Raw genomic sequence first — 25315 nt, 5'->3', positions numbered from 1 at the left:
TATTCATTATAACATGTAGGGATTTTCCTAGGCAAGAGCACTAGTCGTTTACCACTTGAGAGGAAAATGGAGCTTGCTGCTCACTAGTGTATTAAGAAACAAGTGATTTGCATGTGACATGGCTCAGACTTTCCTAGAATGCTCTGCATGTATAGTCATATATATATGATTTATTATAGGAACAAGACCCAAAAAGGAAAAAAAAAAAAAACCCAACGCACAGAACTCTCTAATTAAGATGATGTGCCTGCTAATGAATCATGTTAGGAAAGCAAAGATTTCAAGAAAAACAAAGTTTGGAAAGCATGTCAGTAAAGATGTTCAGCACACCCCCTCAACCCCCTGCATCAGATGGTTTATGATCAATGAGAGGGCAGACAAGAAAAACATATAAAAAAAAGAAATCTCCTTCACTTAGCATCTCCACCACTCCAACACATACACTTATAGGTACTTATACAAAAAAATCCGTTATAAACAGAGAAAGAAAAGTGTTTTTAAAATTTTTTCAAATTTTTATTTAAATTCTAGTACGTTGAGAAATGTTTTAAATGGAGGTACTTGGATGGCTCAGGTCATGATCTCAGGGTCCTGGGATAGAGCCCCAGTGTTGGTGTCAGGTTCCCTGCTCAGCAGGGAGCCTGTTTCTCTCTCTCTCTCTCAGCAGGGAGCCTGTTTCTCTCTCTCTCTCTCTCCCTCTGCCCCTCCCTGCGCTGCCCACTTGACTCCATTCTTTTTCAAATAAATAAATAAAATTTTCTTTTTAAAAAGTGTTTTAAATATAAATAATTTCGGTAGAAAGAACTATACTAAAGCTATGAAAAACAGGTGAAGAGCTTACTTTTGTTACAAATGGCTTTGTATATCTTAAGAATAAAAAATATAAATAAAAAATGGTAACACCACTGCAAAAATAGTTTCCTTTAGGGAAACCTCAGGGCTTGAAACATGAACACCTTAGGAATAGGTAGCTCAGTCACCATGCACATGGTGTGTTGCCCTCTGAGGCAGGGGCATCTGAATGTGAAACTGCCTGGGAAATTGTCCCCCTGACCATCTCCACTATCCCCGGACTCCTTTTGTTTGTGAGAAAACAAAGAAAGAATCCGTAGTAGGTAATCTAGAGTATGCATAGTGACTTTTTATGTATTTACAAGTCTGTTACTATTCTAAAATTATTAAACATATTAATTATTAAATACAGAAATTATCTCACCTAAGGAAGAAAAAGGAATCTGTCAATTTGCCGAGCTCAGAGAAAGGTCAAAAACAGCTTCTGTCCCTTAGCTCTCCCACCTTTGATGACTATGAGAGTGCATCTTGCCAGGAATATCCTGGATGCTGCCATCACTGCTGGCCTGGAGATTCCATTCCAAGTGGATGTGAGGAACTCTGTGGGCACGTATCTGCTACAGGAGAGGTCCCAGCATTAACTCTGTGCACCCTATTCCAAGGTGCTGAATTATGTGCTCACATGTCCCTCTCTCATACCAACCTCTAAACTCTCGGAGTAGTGACTTAAATTAATCACCTGGTCTGTAGTATTTTTCTTTCTATTCCACCAGCATCTAGTACTGGAAGGCACTCAAATGTGTGTAGAATGTATGAAGCCAATGAAAGTGAAGCAGGGAAGAGGACGTGAGAAATGGAATGTGCAGAGCCTGACAGCTAGTATAACAGTTCTTTTCTCTGGCCCACATTCATTGCTCATGTCACTTGTTCCCTCAGAGGAATACACAATGAGTGTCTCTCCATGTTTTTTCCCCCCTTTTTAAAACTAAAGCAATGTCATTATTCATTGCTTAAGTAAACTTTTAGAATTTATTCTTCATATTAAATATTTTTGTGAAATAATAAGTATTTTCATTAGTGGGGTCTAAAGGAAAACTAAAATAATGCTAAGCAATCTCACATTTTCCTCTAACTACACATACTAGTATTTGGAACAGTCTTTTATATACTCATTCCATGTATTATTATACCTTTTATCTACAATACTCAGGATGGTATTAAGGTTGATACTTCTGGTAAGCACTTCTCTATGTGAGGACAATTCAACATCTTTAGAGACTTTATTAGCTTCTTTAATTCTTTTCTAAGGTAAGTTTACATCATTTCCAAAATGCTAAGATTAATCATAATACATTTTAGGTTTTGTTTTTTAATTCATTCTTCTTCTTGTGTGCTATTACCTCAGTGGGAAAGCATACAGGGCTAAGAAGGTTAAAGTTGTGGGTCAGAGCCCTTGATGAGCTTATTAGAGTTGGCTTTACTTTGACCTTGACTCATTTTCTAGTCTGGTACAAAAGAGAACAGGCAGGAGGTGGTGAATAGATCATTATGAATTCATCACTATTACTTGACCAAAAACCAACTAAAAAACTAAGGTAGGTACCTTATTTCAACCGAGGAAAAACTGAAGGAAATTGATACACGGAGACGTTAAGTACCTTGCTCTAACTCTGTGACTCTGGGAAAAGATTTGTGCCTCGTTCCCAAATCTATAAAATGGGGATAATGATAAAACTTGTGACATATGGGTACGGTTAAGAGTAAATGACTTAAAGAAAATACCCAAGACAGTGCCTGACACTTAGCAACTAGTCAAATGCTGCCAGTTAAAAGAAATAATTACTTCTATCAATATTCTCCTAAAATGATTTAATTTTCATTTTATATATTGTTAAAGTCCTTATATTCTCTTGAAACACTTCTCTTAAGCTATGATTCATGCCACATCATATCTGGGCACTCAGTGGGTAGTATAATCTAGCACACTCATCTAGAGACAGCTGGTCCTTGCAGATAATTTCAGTTTTGACAGACATACTACTTGATGCCCAGAGAATAAAGTGTCATAATTTTCTAAAAGTACCAGCAGAATTTGAGTGAACAGTCCCTTTGAAGTCTCCTCTAAAGGTAAATACCTCCAGCTATATATATAATGTTCTGCTTGTCCCAAGCTCTTGAATATTATTTTAAAAGATCCCCAGAAGGAAGTACTATCAAATTGCTTCCACAGCTTTCTGCAGTAGCTGGTATTTCCTAGAGCTAACACTGAAGTCCACTCCCCACTGGATATGGCTGGGCCCTGAAGCGGCGTTTGTTCTAGGAATTAATGACTGAGTGATTTCAAGGGAAGATTGAAGGATTCCAAGAGTGCCTTTGCCTTTAGCTGGTTGTAAAACATTTGTAGCAGATCATGGCAACTTCTTAGAGTCAATCTTTAAACACATGTCAAACTTGGTTCTCAAGGGGAATTTCATTTTAACGCCTTTTAAAAGGATTAGTTAGAACAGACAAAAATTCTACCCCAAAGCTGAGATTTCCAACATATTTCTGGATATGCTTGTTTCTGTCCAATAGATAAAATGGTTATGTCTTCTGTGGCCATGAGTTTGGATTCTAATTCATTCCTATTGAGAGGAAAAAAATAGTTTCCATTTGCTTAAGAAAAGTGTCAGAAGCAACTCTTTTTCTACTAATTCCAGTGGAGAGTTACTTAATCCTTTTCTTTACACGAGTGGATTCTCACCTTTGTTACGTACACCCCAAATTCAGCAGTAGCACAGGACCCATAGCACTTCCAGTCACTGTGTCAGACAAAATCCTCTCTTAAATTATTTTTCTTTTTAAAGGTTTTAAAAATTTATTTGAGAGAGAGAGAGCATGAGCAGGGAGAGGGAGAAGCAGGCTCCCCACTAAGCATGGAGCCCTAAGTGGGGCTCAATCCCAGCACCTTGGTCACGACCTGAACCAAAGGCAGATGCTTAACGGACTGACACCTAGATACTCCTTCCCCTCTTACATTTCTAGATGCCCCCCTAGTGATACTTGCCTCCAACTGGAAATCTTCTTAACCAAAAAGGTCAGCAAATGGTATTGAAGTTTCTGGGCAAGGAAGGCTTTCAATGTATTTAAAACCCTTGATATGGTAACACCTTTATAACATTCTATTAGCCAAACAAATCAGTGTCCTTCTGCCTAGTGAAATGACTTGTTTTCTCTAAAATTTCCACCAAAGGTAAGCTGGCCAAGGAGGATAATAAGGGTTTTTTTTTTTTAATGGGGAGAGAGGGAGGAATGAAGAGAATTTTTTTTTTTTTAAAGGGGTGTGGGAGGGGCAGAAGGAGAGGGAGAGAGTCTTAAGGAGGTTCCATACCCAGGGTGTGAGCCTGGCTTGATCTCACAACACTGTGATCATGACCCCAGCAGCAATCAAGAGTCAAATGTCCAACCAAATGAGCCACCCAGGTGCCCTATGAAGAGATTGGTTTTTGAAGAGTTATCTAGCATAGAATACCTAGCATATCTGGAGGTCAAAAGATGTTTTTGTTTTTTTTTTTTACTGGAATATAGATGTCTATGGACTCAAGGTAATAGAACAAATGGGAGGGAGTGTATAGATATCCAAATACTTTCAATTTGTTATTATTTTTTTTTGGTCCAGATCACTATGAATTCTAGAGAAATGACATTTTTACTGTGTAAACATCTGGCAAATCAAAGACAAATCAAATCAAGTTATGTTCTGTAAACTAACCATTCTGAAGCTAATCATTGCTCGGAAGTGTCCCTTGATTACATTTTGACCTTTATACTAATTGCTTGTTTAAATATTAGACAGCCCTTAGAAAGATTTTTGTCTATGGAAATTCAATCAAATTTTAAATTGTGAAGAGGAAGCCTTACCAAATAATTGATGACATAAAATCGGTCATATTCTCTGTTCTTAGGATTAATTCTCCGATGCTGTTTTTTCCTCATATGGTCTTTAAGTGTATTTTTGTCCCTGAAGGTCTTCTCACAGTATAAGCACTGCAAGCTAAAACAAATACACAAACTCTGACAAAATACACAAGTCTCTTGGACAGTTGATGCAGAAGTCCTTAATTTTTAAGTCTTAAGATTATTTATTTTAGGTCACACAGAATCTTCAAGCAGAATACGACATCCTTATCAGAACCTGTCTTACTTCATTCATTCAGTTTTGTGGGATGCAAGCTTGGTTTGTTTGTTTGTTTGTTTGTTTATTTATTTTGCTTGGTTTATTTTGTAGTTGGCTACATTGGCCAACTTGGCTATGTACTTACTTCATGCTGTGACAGAGATAGCTAATATCCAAAAGTTATTTTGTTTTCTAATCGAATTATCTCTTCTAAAAATGAAAATGTAGGTATGTTCTTCAATTATGGTAACTAGCAGTGGCTGCCTCCATTGAGTGCAACAAATTAGTCCATGGTTTGGTATATCCTGTGACTAATTTGCAGGGTTTAATGCCTAGTTCCAGTACATACTGGCTGTGAGACTTGGTCAAGTTACTGGTCTGCTCTGGTGACATTCATTTTCTAGCAAAAACGAACATATTACTAACAAAATGTCTTTCCTAACCTAAGTCTGACAGCAGATTCTGCCTATCACTTCTCCCTATCAGTCATTAGAGTTCCACTTTTTGGAGTCACACAGATTATATCTAAGCTCCTTCTACATGAAAACTCTCAAATGAGTGAAATCAGTTGTTTCAATTTCAAATTCTTTTGTCATCACTACTAAACATGCTTTTAACCATTTCTTGTGTCACAGAAATAACTATATTCTTTTACAGCAAGTAATTTATGGCATTAAAAAAGATTATGCTAAAAAAAGATTATGCAAATCTTGATAGAAAGTACAACTGTTACTTTATAAATGAAGTATCATTTAATAAGCGTGAAAGGACTTGTTTTAATGTAGTGTTGATATCAGAATTTGAACTCAGAACTTTTAATAAGTGATCTATATCATTTAATATTTCTTTTGTAATGTTATTGTTCCCAATATTGTGAGCTGAGATTTCATTAAAAAAAAAAAGAAAATAAAAGAAATATATATATATATATATATATATATATATATATATATATATATATATATAGGCACCTGGGTGGCTCAGTTTGTTAGGCGACAGACTCTTGATTTTGGCTCTGGTCATTCAAGGGAATTAGTAATGTTATATTTCTTTTTAAAAAAGATTTATTTATTTATTTGAGAGAGAGAGTGCGAGGGAGAAAGCACATGCCCATGAGCATGCATGGGAGGGGAGAGGGGCAGAAGGAGAGAGAGAATCTCAAGCAGACTTGACCCTGAGATCGTAACCTGAGCTGAAATCAAAAGTTGGATTCTTAACTGACTGAGCCATCCAGATGCCCCTGTTCTATTTCCAGGACAGATGGAGAGAAGTAATTTTATTAATTACTTCTGCTAGATTAATCTTAAAAAGTTCACAACAGACAATTAAAAAAAATTCCCAACAGAGTCCAAAATTAAAATAGCTTCAGGTTGTGTTTCATGGAAAAAAAATACTTACTTGTCCAGCTTTTTCTGTAATGTGCATAGAAATTCATTGCAGTTTACAATGTTGTCTGGCAATCCAATGTTGAAAGCATGTTCTCTGGCCATGTGGTTTAAAAGAACAGATCTAGGAACAAATGTGAGCAATTTATATTATTTACGAACCATCTAGTAACAAATCAGGTTAGGAATAGCATTTTTTAAAAAGATTTTATTTATTTGACAGAAAGAGAGCACAAGCAGGGGGAGCAGGATTGGGAGAAGCAGGACCCTGGGATCATGACCTGAGCTGAGGCAGACACCCAGCTGACTGAGCAACCCAGGCGCTCTTGGAATAGCATTTTTATAATGATAACACTAATCAAAAGTACATGCAAAGGTTAAACACTAAAACACACATTTGGGCTATAAAAGACTGGTTCATTATCAAGTACTTAAGTATACACACAATCACAACAGTTCTTTAAGGTGGGTTAAGTGCATTCCATTATCTGCTAGTGGACAGGAATATACTCTATAGATGAATTCATTCATCTATAGATGATTCATTATAAATGAATTAAACTGTTAAATAAACTGTGCTTTGCCTACGTTTCCAATTCATCCTGGTGAGGAGGAAGGGACAACTGCCAAAGGGAAATACGCCCTGTACTGCATGTCCTGGGATCACAGACATTTAATCAGCTCACTATCTGAGACCTGGAACCCACCATTAACACATCTAAGTACATCCAAGTACCATAACCTGAATACACCTATGGCAGCCTGTTGATTAGTTTATTTCAAAAGGAAAATTTTAATTTATCTAAGTTTTACCTAGCAAAATGTCTGTGTGTAAAATATATTATTCGACTGGGTCTTTATCACAACTTTATTTTTATTTATTACTTTTTAACATCTATTTATTTAAGACTTTATCCATTTATTTGAGCATGAGTGAAAGAGTGCACATAAGAAGGGAGGAGAGGCAGAAGCAGAGGGAGAAAGATGCCCCGCTGAGTAGAGAGCCTGCGGGCTTGATCCCAGGACCCTGAGATCATGACCTGAGCTGAAGGCAGATGCTTAACCGACTGAACCACCCAGGTGCTCCTTAAGTTAGTTAGTATGTTTGTGTGTGTATTCATTCATTCATTCATCCATCCATCCATCCATCCATCCATCCATCCATCCATTCTTTCATTCTCTACACCCAACATGGGCCTTCAACTCAGGAGCCCAAGATCAAGAGTGGCATGTTCTTCTGGCTTAGCGAGCCAGGCACCTTCTTTATTATTTTAGTTCATAAAATAAAGATGACAGTTTTGGGGAACTTACTGGTACTTACTGGTACAGAAACTACTGACACAGTGACACATTATACAGTTTATCTAGCTTACTTAGACACTCAGCTGGCCCTCAAATCAGTTTTTTAGGGTTATTTTTTTCTTTTAGAAAATAAAATGAAGCAACCATCTCTATGAAAATGTTGATGTTTTTTGACTATGTAGGAGTCACATTTATTAATCACATAGTTAAAATGCTCTTTGGGCTAGCCACTTATTTATTGCTGATAACTCTGAATAAACCAAGTATTTCACAGTGCGTTTGGTACAGATTTTTCTCTATGCCAATTGCCCTACAGAAGAATCAGTGTTTTAAACATTGTGTTGCCACAAACCATTTTTCTAAATTCAAATTAATACTGTATCTGTAGCTACCCTCTTCTATTTTTTTTTAAGCTACCCTCTTCTTATTGTTTTTCAGATAACAGTATCAGTTACTATGGTAGGTTTTTTGTTTTTAATACAGTAGACTGCCTTTTTTGAAGTGGGCAGAAAAATGACACTTTTCTGATTGTCCACTTTATGTTGCCAGTTCCTAGGGGTTACAACTTTATAACTTGTATTTAAGTGATATACATTTGTAATATTAAATGCTGTGTAATGAGAAATCTGTCTAGTCTTTGTCCTTGGTTCCTGGCACAGAGCTTCTAAAATCCTTGGAATTTCTCTGCGATAGGATTAACTTTGTTATGCTGACAAGGCAACTAACTGAAGGCCCTTAGTTAGCTTTACAACGGGGGCTGGTCAACAGAAAGACTAACCACATGATTAGAAGGTAGAGATTTTGACCAGCCTGAACTCCAGAGAGAGACGGGGTCTGGAAATTAAGTTCAATGACTGAATCAATCATGCTTATGTCATAAAGCCTTATTAAAAATTCTGGACATCAAAGCTCAGTGATGATTCTTCGCTGGTGAATACCTTGATGTGCTGGGTGGGTGACGTGTCCTGATTCCTCGGGAGAAAGGGCTTAGAAGCTCTGAGTTCAGGACCCTCCCAGAACTTGCCCTGTGTATCTCTTCATTTGGCTGTTCCCAACTTCTTCACTTGGCTGTTCCTTTATAACAAAACTGCAGTCATACAACTTTCTTGACTTTTGTGAATCATTCTGTAAATTATTGAACTATGCAAGTTACTGGTGAGAATTTGTGAATTTTTAGCCAGTTGGTTAAGTGAACTTGTAGCTGGTATCTAAAATGGAGGCAGTTTTGCTGGGGATGATACCCTTTAATCTGCAGAGCCTAATGCTAACTCTGGGCAATTAGTGTTAGAACTGAATCATAATCTGCCAGCTGGTTTAGGACCCAGTTGGGAATGGTAAAGAATTATCAATACCCCAGTTTTTGTTTTTTTTCTTTTTAGAGCTTTATCATTTTTAATATTCAAAAGTGAAACATCAAAAACTTCTAAAGGTTTAGAGTTAACAATATAGAAGGGTGTGTCTGTGATAGTTTGTTGTACGTGGTCTTGCCTACCAGTCAACTGCAAAAGTCCTATGACATTAAACACAAATTTATTCTTGGCATTTAAAGAAAAAGGCAAACCAAGAAACAGGCTTTTATATACATAGAACACACTGATGGTTACTGGAGAGGAGTGGCAGTGGGGGACATTGTTTAAATAGGTGACAAGGATTAAGAAGGGCACTTATAATGATGAGCACTGGGTATTGGAGAGTTGCATGTGAGTGATAAATCACTAAATTCTACACCCGAAACTAGTATTACACTGTAAACTAGAAATTAAATAAAAGCTGGTAAAACAATGAAAGAAGAAAATAAGAAATTTTTTCCTCATTCTGTTTAGAGGAACTGTAGTCCATCTTTGATGTGAGGCATATTAAAAAAAATTACTGCTGATACATGAAAGGATCTTGAGCTAATCCACAGAACTTAATTTAAATAACCATTATGAACATTTTGATGAGTTTTCAGGTGAAAATAATATTTGAAGACAGGAATAAAGGCAAACCTGTTTCCGAAAAATTCTTCATTGCAAAACATACAAATACCATGAAAACTGTTATCATTTCTTTCTTGCTGCTGTTGTTCCAGAATTTCTTTCTGTAAAGTAGAAACAGATATTTGATATTATCTTAATAAATGTACAGTTAGCTAATGGAAAATGTTACAGTCTGGATGGGAGGAATCTGGGGAAGAAGCACAAGGGGGAATATATGAATACTGACAACATTTCAAATTTCTCCATGTCTGTCCTTGAATCAAAACTCCAAGTCTACACTGTAAAATGCTGACAGACAATCCATTTGGGGAACTATGCAGAAAACTCAGTCAGCTGGGTCTCAGCACCCTTCCCTATCCCGGTTTTCCTCCTGATTTTGTCAGCTAACTCCCATCCTCAGCCTCTTCCTCAAACAAAAATGTGCTGGGCTTTTTGATTTGCCCCTTTTTGTAACTTCTCAGTTTAGTTCGTAATCAAGTCCTGATAAAATTTTCACTTGAACCATCTTTTGACTTCTCTCCACCATTACCCATGCCATCACCCTGAGTCCAGTTTTTAATCAGTCACTGGATTACTATAAATAAGTCTCCTAGAGTGTCTCCTTGATCTCAATCCCTTTTTCATCACATCCATCCTTCTTTGTGCTCCCAGACACTTTTCCGAACACTGCTTTCCTACACAATTATCTTATCATTCTTCAACGTAAATAATTTTAAATACGCTTTGGTAACACCTGCTCCAATCAGGGTGGTTCTACATATAATCTTTTTTTGACGTCATTTTATTTCTCTTTGCTTTCTGCCTGTTGCAAATCTTAACCTGTAACTTAAGATTTGCATTTTTATCATGCAGCCATTTCCAGACTACTGTAAAAGAGTTACGAGGGGCGCCTGAGTGGCTCAGTGGTTGAGTGTCTGCCTTCAGCTCAGGGCGTGATGCCAGGGTCCTGGGATTGAGTCCCACATCTGGGTCCTTGTGGGGAGTTTGCTTCTCCCTCTGCCTGTGTCCCTGCCTCTCTCATGAATAAATACATAAAATCTTAAAAAACAACAACAAAAAAGGGTCACAAGCTCTGGCTCTGAAACACTAGACCTGGATTTGAACTCTGGCCCTCAGTGCTACTCAATATTTTATTTATCATTTTTAATCATCAGTTTTTTTATTAAAAATTTTTTATTTATTTGAGACAGAGAGAGAGCGCGCACACATGGGGTGGAGGGGAGGGGGAGCAGGCTCTCAGTGAAGCAGAGCCCAGCTGAGGACTCAGTCCTGAGACTCTGGGATCATGACTTGTGCAGACAGACACTTAACCGATGGAGCCACCTAGGCACCCCATCAGTTTTTTCACTTTTTAGATGAGAATGGAAATATTATCTCACAGAAATGTTTATAGGATTAACTCAGGTAATTTATGTAAAGAGTTCAAATTGTGCATGGGTCATTACATGTTGGATATCATTGTTATCCAGCCAATGCCAATTTCCACGGTTTATTACCATCATATTTGTTAACTGTTTGTCTGCCTTGTCTTCTGAAGGGATTTGAAAATTCTTTGAAGTTAAAAGAAAGTCTTTATGCTGTTCTTATAATAGGCATTCTATTCTCTAGCTTCTCGTATACATGGAGCTCAAAATAGGAATTTTATAAAGTTTATTGCTGTTTTCTGTGAATATTTATAGAATAGCATAAAATGAAATAATACCTAGAAGTGTAATACATTCTATGTGGCATTTCTGGAAATGTATCACCAAACATCTAGAAATACTAATTCACTTGAAGAACCAAAATTAAGGTTGCCATGATAAAAATCAATTCAATGAACTGGTTTCAACCATGATGGAATAATGGATATCACACTTCCCCTTCCCCCGAAAACTACCATAAAATAACTTGCTTCATATATTTTTATGAAATAAAATAATACACTGCTAGTTTTCTGCTGGGTAGTATTTTTCAAATTGCAACATAGGGAAGTGAAACCCAAATGAGGTGTAGATACCTCATTGGATAGAGGGGGAAAAAAGCCTGGAGTTCAGGATACTATAGTGAGTACACTTTGTGAGACAAAGTACTAGAGAGAAGAGAGCTGAAGAGAGGGAGCTCAAGAAACCTGTACTGGGATTCTTTGGATCTTTGTCTAAATACTGAGCTGTACATGTACAAAGAAGGACTCTATGAGTCCTGCTGGAGGAATTTCCAAGGGCTGTAAAGCTTAGTAGAGATTCCAGAGGCTATAGCACTGGAATATGTTGGGAGTTCTGACATGGAGAATGAAAAGACCTTGCTCACACTTTAGGCATACAGCAAATATAAAAGAAATAGAAGAACTTTTAAATTTATGAAGGCCAAAGCTTTATGCTGGTAGCAAGTGGATAGATAAAAGCTAGAGAAATAAAAGGGCTACGGTGGATTTATCAGACCATCTTAATTATTGCTTTTTGAATTTAAGTGAACCTTATGTCAAAACTGAAAAGGACAGAAGTCAAAGAAAAGGGGTGTTGTTAAAGGAAACTGAACTTTTATAAACATGCACAGTTCGACGAAATAAACAAAACAACACATTTCAGAGCTCTGCATCAACAACTTTGTTAGCAAAAACAAAAACCCAGCCAACAAAGCTTTTGATAAAGAATCCTATCTCTATTGGTACAGTAAGACGGAGCATGTACTTTCTCGGCCTGCTCCTGTTTTCGGTCCACAAGACTCAGTGCTTATTAAGAGTCACCATTCTGGCTCACATTTCTCAAGCTTGTGATGATCTAATCCATTTGGCTAAAGAAAAATCTTACTCACCTTAATAATCTCCTTGGTTTTGGCTCAGTGCAAACACAATTGTGAATCTAAATCAGAGTGATACTAAGCCATCTAAGGTTTTCTTTGGCCAAATTTAATCAACTGACCCTATATTGCAAAATGTGCAATGTAAACATTAGAAAGGATATAAATTATTCTTAGGAGAGCCTAATTTACACTTTGGTATACTTGAGGCAGCATGGGATAGATAGGACAACAAGCAAAATCACTTTAATGGCAAGTTAACTAAAACCAGGCTGTTTTGTTCTGGGGTCTCCCTCATATGGTGATGGCAGGGTACTGTGCACTCTCAGCTAGTTTACCTGCACAATCGACAACCACAAGAAGAGACAAAAACTCTGGAGTGCCCCCCATCATTCCTGATCTTGCAGGCCCCAAACAACTCTAATTTCTACCCAAGTTCATTCCATTAAGATCTGCTTTTTTTTTTTTTTAAAGATCTGCCTTTTGTCTACAACACAAACTCTTTCTATTTTTTTTTTAATTTTTATTTATTTATGATAGAGAGAGAGAGAGAGAGGCAGAGACATAGGCAGAGGGAGAAGCAGGCTCCATGCACCGGGAGCCTGATGTGGGATTCGATCCCGGGTCTCCAGGATCGCGCCCTGGGCCAAAGGCAGGCGCTAAACCGCTGCGCCACCCAGGGATCCCCACAAACTCTTTCTAAACTTCGTTCTAGATCTTCCTCCAAGGGGAACAACTTAAGCCATTTGTTGCTCCACTCTGCTTTCTTTCTTCCTCTGTTTATTTCATTTGCATAAAACTTTTCTCATTTTAATATTAACAAATCTGGAAAGAATTTCATAACTGGGAAAAATGAACACAAGGACTAGTTTTATTCGGATTCTCTGCTCTTCCAGGAAAAATGAACACAAGGACTAGTTTTATTTGGATTCTCTGCTCTTCCTAGGCTTGATAATTTTAAAATAAGAGAAGTCTTATATAAATGAAATAAATAGAAAGCAGAAGTCAATCAAGAAAAATCGTTTTTCTTTTCTTTCCTTTTTCTTTTGTTAAGCTTGATATCTGATTAGTTCAAGCATACATTTTTAACTTACTCTCAAACAAAAAAATATGATATTAACAGACAATCATAGACAGCAACACAAAGATATATAAATCAAAGCCCACCAGCTTTGTGGTTTTATTTTTCTAAAAAAAAAAAAAATCCCATGCTGGGTAGGCATACTAGATTTTATTCACGGATTTATAGAATAGAGGGATGAAGAGAAAGTCACAGATGTTATATGTTTGAAATTCTCAAACTTATCTGATGAAATCCGATAGAATTTTCATTACAAAATAGGCATGGATAAAAACCACAGTTATAAGAATACAAGATCAGCTTATGTATTAGGCAAGGAGTCATAATAACAAGCTTTATTTTTTTGTCTAATTGGTTTAAAATGTCAAGAATGGCAGCAAAAGGGTCAGTGCAGAGTCTTTCATCTTTATTCATAAGCCGAAGGCAGAGGAAACATTAATGAAACAGCAGATAGAGCAGATGGCACTCAATAGTCATAGGGGATTGACATATATAGGTAGAAAATGGAAATGTGAGTTAGGCTGAAAGTTATAAAAATCAGCAATTTAGGAAAAAGCAATTTAGAAAAATCTCAATTTAGTTAAGTAGTGGTATACAGGAAAGCAGAAACGGATGCTTAGAATGATATATCCAATGGAGACAGCTTGCATTACCATCAGGAAGTAAAACTTAAAGCTGATGTTATTAATTATAGATACTAAAAGCATTCTATAGATACTAACATAACAGATGCACAACAGTTTCTGGATTGAATGGTTGTATGAGTGACTATGAGCACAAAAAACACACTCCTAAGGTTCCTTCCCAATCTGACATCACATGCAGCAGCACCACAGAACCTGTTAGGCATTCTTGGTTTAGAAGCCCAGCTGAGCTCCTTCAATAGAGAACACAAAGTATGTCCCTACTAAAGTCAGAGTGGTGGCCCAAAGCCTCCAAAGGATCTCCTATCCTCGTGCTCCCTACTTTCTCTGAGGTTTTTGGTATTATTTCATTTACACCTCCTCCTTGGCCCAGTAAGTATTTCAGGCAGCTATAAAACAATGCAGCATAAAGATGAGAGTAAAAGAAAGAAAGTATTAGGTAGGATGGACACATAAATTGAAAATTAAAAAATAAAAATAAGAGCTATGAATGAATAAGTACACACACACAAATTCAAACATAAAGATGGACCCCAAATTTGGCTATCAGCTTTCCTAGATAAGGGAAACAGATCAGACAGGGGTTTGTGATGGCTTTGTCCTTATTCCTGGGAGGTAACCTCTAAACCCCTGGCATTTCTCGAGTGGCTAGTGTCCTTGTTATTCAGGGTGAGCCCTTTGACAGCACCTGATAGCTAATGCTAATGAGATAACTCAGGATGGAGGCTGCCATGCCAGAAAGTCCAACCACGTGGTCAGTGAGTTAGGGCTTTGAGCCACATCAGTCTCACCTCAGAAAGAGTGGAAGAACTGGTAGCTGAATTCAGCTATGTGGTCAATGATGCAATCAATCATTAAGCTGGACACCAAAGCTCAGGTCAGCTTTCCTAGTTGGCAGTACTCTGCATTGTCACATATTGATGTGCTAGGAGGGCAACAGGTCCCTAGAGACTATGGAAACTGTGTTTAGGACTTTGCCAGGCCTCTATGTATCTCTCTTGTTAATTCTGATATGTATCTATTTTTCTAATAAAACTATAATCCTAAGTACAGTGGTTTCCTGAGTTCTGAGGCTGTGGTGTAGTGGGAACCCCTGAATTTGTAGCCAGCTGGTCACAAATGAAGGTGGCCTGAAGGTCTCCTCACTTGTGGCTGGTGTTAAAGTAAGGACAGTCTCGTGTGGGGGACTGCTTTTGAAGTCTAGCTTAGCTCTGGGGAGCTAGAAGTCATTGACAATAGGTATATAATGTGATATAATGGACAATATATTTGGAATAGACTAAACAACATGGACTGTTCTCATAACGATCCTCAAAACAAGTTTACTCTCATGCCAAAGTACATTCCAAACTCAGTGAAGTGCAGATGGGTTGGGTGAGGGTTGCTGGGATGCAGTACAGATGCCTGCCTCTTCCTGATTGGAGGCTGAAAGTTTAAGACTGTCTAGAAAAACTACTGAACTCAAAAAGTTTTCCCGAATGTGGTTTTTATAAATATTGGTTGGTAATAATTTGGACTTTGTCTTTCCAGTAAAACACCTGGAATGTTGCTTTTCTAGCTCTCACTTGGATGTAGAGCCACAGGTCTTAGGAGGTAATGAGGAAATACGTGGGCTGATATTCTCATAGAAATTGCATAATCCTAAACATGGACTGGATCTTGCATGGCAAGTCATTTAATTATTTCTCAAAATGACTCAAGAGAATAGCCACAAACTAGACAAAAAAATCCCCTAAGAAATAACTTTTAATCCCCACTCCATCCTTCTGACACCACTACTGGTCTCTAAAGTTGTATTTTGTTTACCATGGTCATAATTTTTAGCATGGATTAAATTTTAAGTAAGGTGTCACCAATTGTCTAGCCCTGATTGGATGAGTGGGTGGAGGATAGTCAGAATATTATCCAAATAACACCTGGCAATGAGGGACATAATTTGCTAGCATCTCCTCCAAAGACAAAGGCAAAATATATACTAAGGTAACTAAATACTACAATTTATCGATATATTTATCACTAACAATTTGGTTAAAAGATCAAGACTGGGTACCAAATAAGAATAGGTTTTAGAATTTATTTATGATAACTAGTTAGTTGAGTCAATTGTCTCCTGGAGCTATGTCTGTCATTCAATAGACAAATACATGTGTCTTTTTGAACTCTGTGAATGGAAAATCTACTTTAACCAAAAGTGGCACTTAATCACTAAGATATTAATTAAAATAAAACAGAGGGGGGAGGAGGAGTTCTGCTCTGCTACCCTGCTTAGGATAAAGAAAGCCAGAGGTGTGCCTGATTGGCTTAGTAGGTAGAGCATGCAATTCTTGATCTTGGGGTTGTGAGTCTGAGTTCCACGTTGGGTGTGGAAATTACTTAAAAATAAAATCTTAAAAAAGAAAGTCACAGAGAATATCTTTACAATGAAAAAAAGCTGGAAAATCAAAAAAGAAAAGAAAAAGAAAATCACTCCTTACTTTGAATCCAAAAATCTATATACTTGCAACCAGGGAATTGTACACTGTATTTATTTTTAATTAATTTATTATCTAAATTTTTTTTTAGATTTACTTACTATTTTAGACAGAGACAGAGAGAGAGAGGATATGCATGAGCGTGGGGGAAAGGAGGTGAGGGGCAGAGGGAGTTAGAGGAGAGAATCTCAAGTAGACTCCCTGCTGAACACTGAGCCCAAGGCAGGGCTCGATCCCTCGATGCTGAGATCATGACTCAAGACAAAATAAACAGTCTGACACATAAACTGACTGAGGTAGCCAGGTGCCCCATTTAATTTTTTTTTAAAGAATCTCTATACACAATATGGAGCTCAAATTCATGACCCCTACCAACCACATGCTGTACCAACTGAGCCAGCCAGGCACCCCTGAATTGTACACTTTAAAAAGGTGAATTGTATTTACGTGAATTATATCTCAACAGAGCTGTTATTATTTTTAAAGGAAAAGAAGAAATCTGAAGTCACAAGGCAACCAGACAAACTGAATTCCAAAAAGCAATGAACCTCCCTCAGGAGAGACAGGGACACACAAATCATTTCCCCTTTTGACAGAACATGTGAGGAAAAGGCAAGTAGAAGAAAATAACTGAAGTTTCACAGTTTTTGAAGGTTAAGTCCCTGGGAACCCTGGCCACAAAACGGTTCAGCTCTTCTCCATGGGTTTCCTCCAAGTTCTCAGGAAGAAGATTGGGTGTAGGGGAAAGAAATATGAACAACAGCCTATCAACGGTGAGCAGGCACGATGCTTCCCGGGACCATTCTTTAGCATTCAGAGCAAAAGCCAGAAGCTGCTGGGGGAAGGCCCCAAGCCTTGCCTTACCAGAAAGCAGAGGTTTATTGCTGCCAGGGGAGAGGGCAGGAACGCTGAGAAATAAGTATCATTCCTGAGTTATTTCTGACTGTACAACAGCGTTCAGTAGTAGGAGAGCTGGATAGGAAGATAGGCCCAGGAGACCCTAACCTGTAGTTTGTCCAGCAAGTTCTACAATGCATTCTCTTAGATTCAAGCAAGTTATAGGGATGTATTTTGGAGTTAAGGGATTTAAATATTAAAAAAAATTAAAATTTATGGAAATGAAGGTTTGCCACAACTTGATGGGATGATAGCAGAGAGAGAAGGTAGACAAAGAGACCTGCAGCACCCTCCCTTGGTCATTCTATTCCCCTGTATGTCCCCGGATCAGCACATTTCTTTACTTATATGATGGGTTACAAAAGGTCATCCCCTCAAAAAAAGGGATGATTTTTAACATGAGTATTTAGGAATTTTAGAGGAGTTAAAACTTTGCAGAAAAATCAAACCTGGAATGGTTGAGAATTTAGATCTTTGTAAGTTTTCAGCCATCAATATAAGTTCAGGGCAAAAAATGAAACAGGAGATCATCAAAAAATGGAGGTTTAAAAGTAACAAATATTAAAAATTACATTTGTCAGACCAGAAAAAGGTCTGTATTGTTGTTATAAATGAGTCACAAAGTACTAGCTTTCTTTTGAAGTGACTTAGTTACAATACCAGAACCCAGACTGCATACCAAATGGCAAAGCCCCCTAATGCATATGGAACACTGATCAGCCTTTTCTCTTTAAGAGTGTGAACATTTGCAGCTTCTAAGTACAGCACTGGAGATTCGGGGCTAACATTCCTTTGAGAAACTGACATCAAGGCATGGAGAATGGTGCCTCAGTTATCTCTGGTGATAAAAAAGAAACCATGGAAGTCTGTTTGCTATCTACTTCCTGTTCTCCACATCCCTACTCCCCTCAAAGAAGTTAAATGAATTAAAATTAACATAGAGAAGGTTTTATATTGTTTTTTGGTGAAAACAGGTGACTTGGGACACTCCAGTTGGCTAAAACAAATGCCATTTACTCAGCAAAAATTTCCCAAAGGTTAACTGAAGGTTTGGTATTATACTGGGCACTGTGATCTATGCCTTCTCTTTGGTCATAATCTGGAATTAAGAATAGGTTTAAATCCTTCATACTCCCTGAGAAAAAAAGGTTCTTGGTAAATTAATCAGTCAATATTTAGTTTTGAGTGTCTATCTTATAGCTCATAGCTAACGTGAACCCTTTACAGAAACCAATTCTTCCTAAGTCACTTCAGTCAGTTGAAAGACTCTGAATGTCTTTATCTTCCAAAAGAATTTCCAAAGCATTCATTTGTCTGTAGCTCCATTCTAGAGGCTTACCCTGGATATCAGCTTCTCCAAAAACTCTTCCCTCATTCTTCAGAAAAGCCAAGAGATTTTGGAGAATAGCGTTCCAAGGAGAGTCAATAGCAAGTGCAAATGTAAACAACAAGTAATGGTGGAAAGAACCTGGTGTGTCTAAGGAATGGAGATAGAGATGTGGCTATGTGGCTGGATATGGTGACCAGAGAGGGGGAGAGAAACAGGTAACAGAACCTTTGGGATCTTGGTTAGGGGTCTGGATTTTTATTCTAAATAAATTTGAAAGTATTGGAAAATTTGATATACTAGGGTTATATGAACTGAATGAGTAGTGAACATTATATAAACTATTGAAATGGTGTTTAAATTGTTTCAGAATCAGGAAGGATAAAAAAAAAATAACACCATCCTCTCTGTTCTTTCTGCCATTTCTCATATCTTCTTATAGTAAGCATGGTATTTTCATTTTGATCTCAGAGTTATGGTGAAGGCTTATTTTTCTATCACATCCTTTAAGGTAAAAACTCAATATGAGGAAATTAAAGTACAAAAAGCTCAGTAAACTTCCACCAACTTCAGGAATGGAAAACAAGTTTGATTAACAAAGTAAAATGGAAATGAATTAATTTTGTGTAAAGATATTGATGTAGAGTTTCAACCATGTTCGGAACAGAATTTGCCTGCAACTTACTTAAATATTTTAGAAACCCTCTTGAGCAGGGGTCAAGTAAAAAGGTATGTATTCTCCCTAAAGGATTCCTTTTTAAGTGTCAAAAAATGCTAGGTAGCCCCAGGAAAGACAAATATGTCTGTCTGCCAGAATCTGATGACTTGAGCATTTTGAATTCATGTTAGTAAGGCACCCGTATAATACATTCATTATACTTAAAAACACACCTCTTCATGTAGAGGCAGGAATAACTATATTAAAGCATGGATTATCAATGACATATACTGTTTCTTTTTTTTTTTTTTACATATACTGTTTCTTAAAATAAAACCTGCATTTTATGAGAGCTGATAAAAAGTTAACTTTGACAATAATATCAAGGATCTTAATAAATAAATGAGAAAAGATATGTCAATGACTAAAGCAAGACAGTAAAACAAAAAAGCCAGAGAGAAATTTCTTAACTGGTTTATGATATACTCCCACAAATCCACGAGGTTTGATGTGACTAATATTCCACCTTCTTGAAAGACATCAGCACCTCCCACCCTTTCTGAAACAGCAATGATAACAGCAACAACCATCTGCTTGCTACACAGGATAGAAAGACAGTATTTTTCTTCCAGTTGGAGTTGTACTGCGGTGGCTCCTGAAGAGAAGGGAATTGACAGGAGAGACAGAATATCTAAAAGAATTAACTAGTAGAGAAAAAGATTACATAAAGGTAACCATTAACATGGAACAGACCATTAAAATTAAAAAAAAAAGTACAGAAGAAAAAAAATTGCAAGAGTTAAACACATGAAAATTAGAAAAGCCTAATTTCAAATTGTACTGAAGATATGAGGGATTCTAGCTGAGGCAAGAAGAGGAGGATTTTAAAAATAGAAAGGTGACTACAGGAGAATGCAAAATGTTCCCCTCTTCCACTAAAAGGAGAGACAGCTATGGCATGGCATGGCATGGCATGGATCAGTATAGTATAACCTTGCCTGTGGAAGCATTTTCTTAGATAAATTCAAGGTCAGATATACCCCTATATTTCTTTAAAGATAGGGAAAACTCTGAAAACACACTATTCAAGTTTTAAAAGAAAATGTAAGACGCTTAAGCCCAAAGAAATAAGAATCTACTATTTACCACTGACTTAGGATAACAAAGTAGGAAATTAGATTTTCTTAAAAAAAAACTTAGCAAAAGAAACAAAACACTATTATTTATTTACATATGCATCTAAGTCCCACTCATTCATTTTTATTCATTGCAATAAATGTCAATTTAGAAAATGTCACTTTTGCTTATAGAAGTTAAGATCTAATTGAATAAAAGATCCTGGTACAATTGGAAAAAGAATGGCACATGGGGTTTGGGAAATAGTAGGAGTCTGCGTTGCTTCCCTTCCTATTTTATACATTATATAACTGTGGCTTTGAACATTTCTCCCAACAACTTTGACTTTGTTTTTTCCATCTAAACAGAAATAATGATATTGCCTTACTGGCCTTATACAGCCAATGTGTTTAAAAAAAAAAATTAATTCTGTTAAAGGTGTTCAAAGTGGTAAACTTTAGGATTCAGTTTAGTATAGTTTCATACTGAGTTTATATTTATTTCCTAAATGGAAACATTAATCTGAAGGCTAAAATTGCTCAGTGGTCATTTTAGCTAACTTGATCTCTGTTGATTGTTAATAATACTACAGATCTATGGAGATATCACATTATGTTTGGAAAAGTTATTCTAGTTGCAATTAGATGGTGTGCGCTACAAGGGTAGGAATTATGCCAGAAAGGTATAAATGCAAACTGACCTTTTACTTTGAAGACATCAATAGAAAATAACTTAATCCTTTTCTAAAAACTTCTAAGATCTATGAAGAAAAGTGGCATGAGGAAACAAAATCTTATTGGGAGATACAGAATTTCATTTTGTTGTGCTATTGTGGGAGGAGGTGGGATATATAAAGTAGCATTAACATCAAACATTTTTAGTTTTATTTTTAGAAAAGATTTTGTTTACTTGAGAACAGAGAAAGAAAGAGTGTGCATGAGCAGGGAGAAGGCTTGAGGGAGAGGGGCCAAGGGACAGAGAGAAGCAGATTCCCTGCTGAGCAGGGAGCCTGATGTGATGCGGGTTTTGATGCCAGGACTGTGGGATCCTGACCTAAGCTGAAGGCAGACACTTAACAGACTGAACCGTCGAGGTGCACAAAATCAAACATCTTTAAATTAAAAATTTTTTTAAATTGTTATATTTGTAGTTGTCATGAATGACTGCTCAAGGTGACATAAGAATGATTACAAAAAAAAAAAAAAGAGAGAAACTTCCATGCAGTTAAATGGATGTTTCTCCTTATCCCAATTTCATTAAAAGTTACATCTTGCTATTGAGAGCTTACAAATGCATCATCTTCTTCTATAGGGCAATTGAAAAACTAGTGCTTCTTAATGCTAAGGTATAACCCAGTGATTAAAGATGTCTGTCTCACAATTTTGTATCTCTCCTAAAAATCAGGGAGATCTGACTATGCAGTTTTATAGAAATACCTCACTAATACTTGAGGATTAACTTTAAGTTAAACCTTTATGACCAAGGCTCAGAGAAGATACAAAGTAAACAGGACATTCCCAACCTTAACAGGCATCTATCACAGTAAGGAAGACAGATTTTTAAGCAACTAACTATAATTGAAAAGCCAAATAAAATAGTACATTAAGAGAGCTCAGAAGAGGTTATTAATTCTCATAGATGGCATCTGGGAAGCTTTTGTGGAAAATGTGGCATTTAAGCAGTATCTTGGGGGGGGGGTGTTTTATATAGGTGGATTGGTGGGGCTAGCATTCCTGGTTGATGAAGCAGAGTCCAGTATGTACCTAATACACTCAAGTAAATGTGAGACAAGTAGTTTTCATTAGAGTGTGTTCTCTACAAGGGCCTGCAAGGGACTGTGGCCTATTTCATCCACTGCTAGACTAAAAGCATTTAAAACACTATCTGATGCAAGACAAATATTTATTCAATAAATGAATAAGCTGGACACTGGGTAATTGAAAGATACATAAACACTGGAAATGCAGGCTTAGCAATAAAATGATCTGTTATATATTTTAATATTAAAATGTTAAGTTATATTAACATATTAACATTAAAATTCTGGAGGCAATGTCAATTGACCGGAGAGGTGAGTCCATAGGTAAGGTAAGAAAAAGGCATCAGGATTACAAAGAAGGGTATGAAGTCAGGACTTAGAAGTGGAACTGACAGGAGTTAGAGATGATCCTAGAAATTTCCAAATTGAAAGACTAGGAGAATGGTGGTACCATTCATTACATAGGAACATAAGCAGATCACAAATTTCAGTAGAGAAAGGAATATGTCATAGGCACATTCAACTTAAAGTGTTGACTGGAAATCCATATGGAGAAGTTTAACCTAAGGGAAGTTAGAACTGGGGTTTAGAGGTGAGCCAGCATGAAAGTTGTAGATGAACTCCATCAATAGGTATTTATTCTGACCACCTACTCTGCACCAGCACCAATATCTGAGCTATCAGGACTGTAGTAGTAGTTATGGGAGTGCACAGCCTAGAGGAGGGAATGACCCTGAGAAACTTCTATATACTCACTGGAGAGAGAAGAGGGTAAAGGGTATCCTTTGGAGGATACTGAAGTAGAATGATGAGATCAAGAGAACATTTTATTTATTTTTAAAAAGACCTTTTTCTTTCTTTAGAGTGTGAGTGGGGGAAGGGGCAGAGGGAAAGACAGAGAATCCTATGCAGACGCCATGCTGAGTGTGGAGCCTGATGCGACACTTGATCTCACAACCCTGAGATCATGACCTGAGTCAAAATCGGGTTGGGTTCTTAACTGACTGAGTCACCCAGGCGTCCAAGGGAACACTTTTAAAGAAGAAAGTTAAAGAAAGGAAGGTATACAAGCTATTAAACGCTCAAGAATCTTTCCTAATTTTGTAGTTCCCTTCTGAGTACAAATAAAAAAATTCAAAGAAGTGTTAAATAGGAATCAAGCTTTTCAAAAAGAAAACTGGGAACACATACAAATCTCAGAAATGTCACAAGGAATCAGTGAGGTCTGGAAGAAAATGGAAAAAGAAATATGGTTCTAGCCTTAAGTCTGCTTTGGTAACCTCAAGTGAATGATTTAAACTCTATATACGTTCAGCTAGTCACATAGGAATTAAAAATAAAAATGGAGTTAGGGGAAATATACCAACAAGAACTTAGTGATATATTGAGTACTACTGAAGAATATTTAAATATAAGACAAAATTCCTGCCCTCAAAAAAATGACAAAGTCAATTTGAACTCAAAGCATATAAAGGCATTTAAAATAAATGCTTTATTGAGAATTCCAAACAAGAGTAAATACCAAAGGGGGGAGGGGCAAGATGGCGGAAGAGCAGGGTCCCCAAATCACCTGTCCCCACCAAATTACCTAGATAACCTTCAAACCATCCTGAAAATCTACGAATTCGGCCTGAGATGTAAAGAGAGACCAGCTGGAACGCTACAGTGAGAAGAGTCCGCGCTTCTATCAAGGTAGGAAGACGGGGAAAAAGAAATAAAGGAACAAAAGGCCTCCGAGGGGGAGGGGCCCGCGAGGAGCCGGGCTGAGGCCGGGGCGAGTGTCCCCAGGACTGGAGAGCCCCGTCCCGGAGGAGCAGGAGCTGCACCAACCTTCCCGGGCGGGCGGAAAGGGGCTCGCAGGGAGTTGGAGCAGGACCCAGGAGGGCGGGGATGCCCTCGGGCTCCCTGGGACACTAACAGACACCTGCGCCCCGGGGGAGCGCCCCGAGCTCCCTAAGGGCTGCAGCGCGCACGGAGGGACTGACCGGAGCAGCTCGGAGGGGCTCGGGAGCGGCTCCAGGGAGGGAGCTGCAGGGCGGGAGCGCGAATCCCACAGCGCAGGCCCCGGAACACAGGGCGCCGGGACACAGCCCAGGATCCGGCCTCCCCCGGGACAAGCAGAGGCCGGGAGGGCCCGAGACAGCGAGGACGCTCCTGCCCCGAGCTGAGCAGATCAGCGGCCCCGCCCCGGAGCCTCCAGGCCCTGCGGACGGAGAACCGAGAGCCCCGAGCCCTGTAGTTCCTGCGGAGGCTGAATCCAGGCTTCCAGAGTTGCCATAGCAACTGCGACTGTTCCTCCTGGGGCCTGACGGGGTAAACAACCCCCGCTGAGCCCTGCAGCAGGCAGGGGCAGAGCAGCTCCCCCAAGTGCTAACACCTGAAAATCAGCGCAACAGGCCCCTCCCCCAGAAGACCAGCTGGACGGACCAGTGATACTCCCCCGTGTTCCAATACAACTTGTTTTTGGCCACTCTGCACTGAGCAAAATGACTAGAAGGAAAACCTCACCTCAAAAGAATCAGAAACAGCCCTCTCTCCCACAGAATTACAAAATCTGGATTACACTTCAATGTCAGAAAGCCAATTCAGAAGCACCATTATACAGCTACTGGTGGCTCTAGAAAAAAGCATTAAGGCCTCACGAGACTTCATGACTGCAGAATTTAGATCCAATCAGGCAGAAATTAAAAATCAATTGAATGAGATGCAATCCAAACTAGAAGTCCTAACGACAAGGGTTAACGAGGTGGAAGAACGAGTGAGTGACATAGAAGACAAGTTAATGGCAAAGAGGGAAACTGAGGAAAAAAGAGATAAACAATTAAAGAACCATGAAGACAGATTAAGGCAAATAAATGACAGTCTAAGGAAGAAAAACCTACGTTTAATTGGGGTTCCCGAGGGCGCCGAAAGGGACAGAGGGCCAGAATATGTATTTGAACAAATCCTAGCTGAAAACTTTCCCAATCT

General features: G+C 38.1%; 1 protein-coding gene across 2 annotated transcripts in view; it reads right to left on the bottom strand.

Annotated features, from left to right (window-relative positions):
• ZNF277 (zinc finger protein 277) overlaps positions 1-25315 on the bottom strand; it is a 108840-nt gene that overhangs the window by 14462 nt on the left and 69063 nt on the right. For both annotated transcript variants that reach the window (XM_055314700.1, XM_055314701.1), the window contains exons 5-7: positions 9624-9715; positions 6347-6457; positions 4693-4825 (exon numbers count right to left, since the gene is read on the bottom strand). In XM_055314700.1, the coding sequence (XP_055170675.1) occupies positions 4693-4825; positions 6347-6457; positions 9624-9715 (336 nt within the window). The remainder of the gene's footprint in view (positions 1-4692; positions 4826-6346; positions 6458-9623; positions 9716-25315) is intronic.

This window comes from Nyctereutes procyonoides, unplaced genomic scaffold (genome assembly GCF_905146905.1).
Source record: "Nyctereutes procyonoides isolate TBG_1078 unplaced genomic scaffold, NYPRO_anot_genome, whole genome shotgun sequence".
In the NCBI taxonomy this organism is placed as follows: domain Eukaryota; kingdom Metazoa; phylum Chordata; class Mammalia; order Carnivora; family Canidae; genus Nyctereutes; species Nyctereutes procyonoides.
Note: the sequence above shows the minus strand (reverse complement) of the source record. Positions and strands in the feature narration are given on the sequence as shown.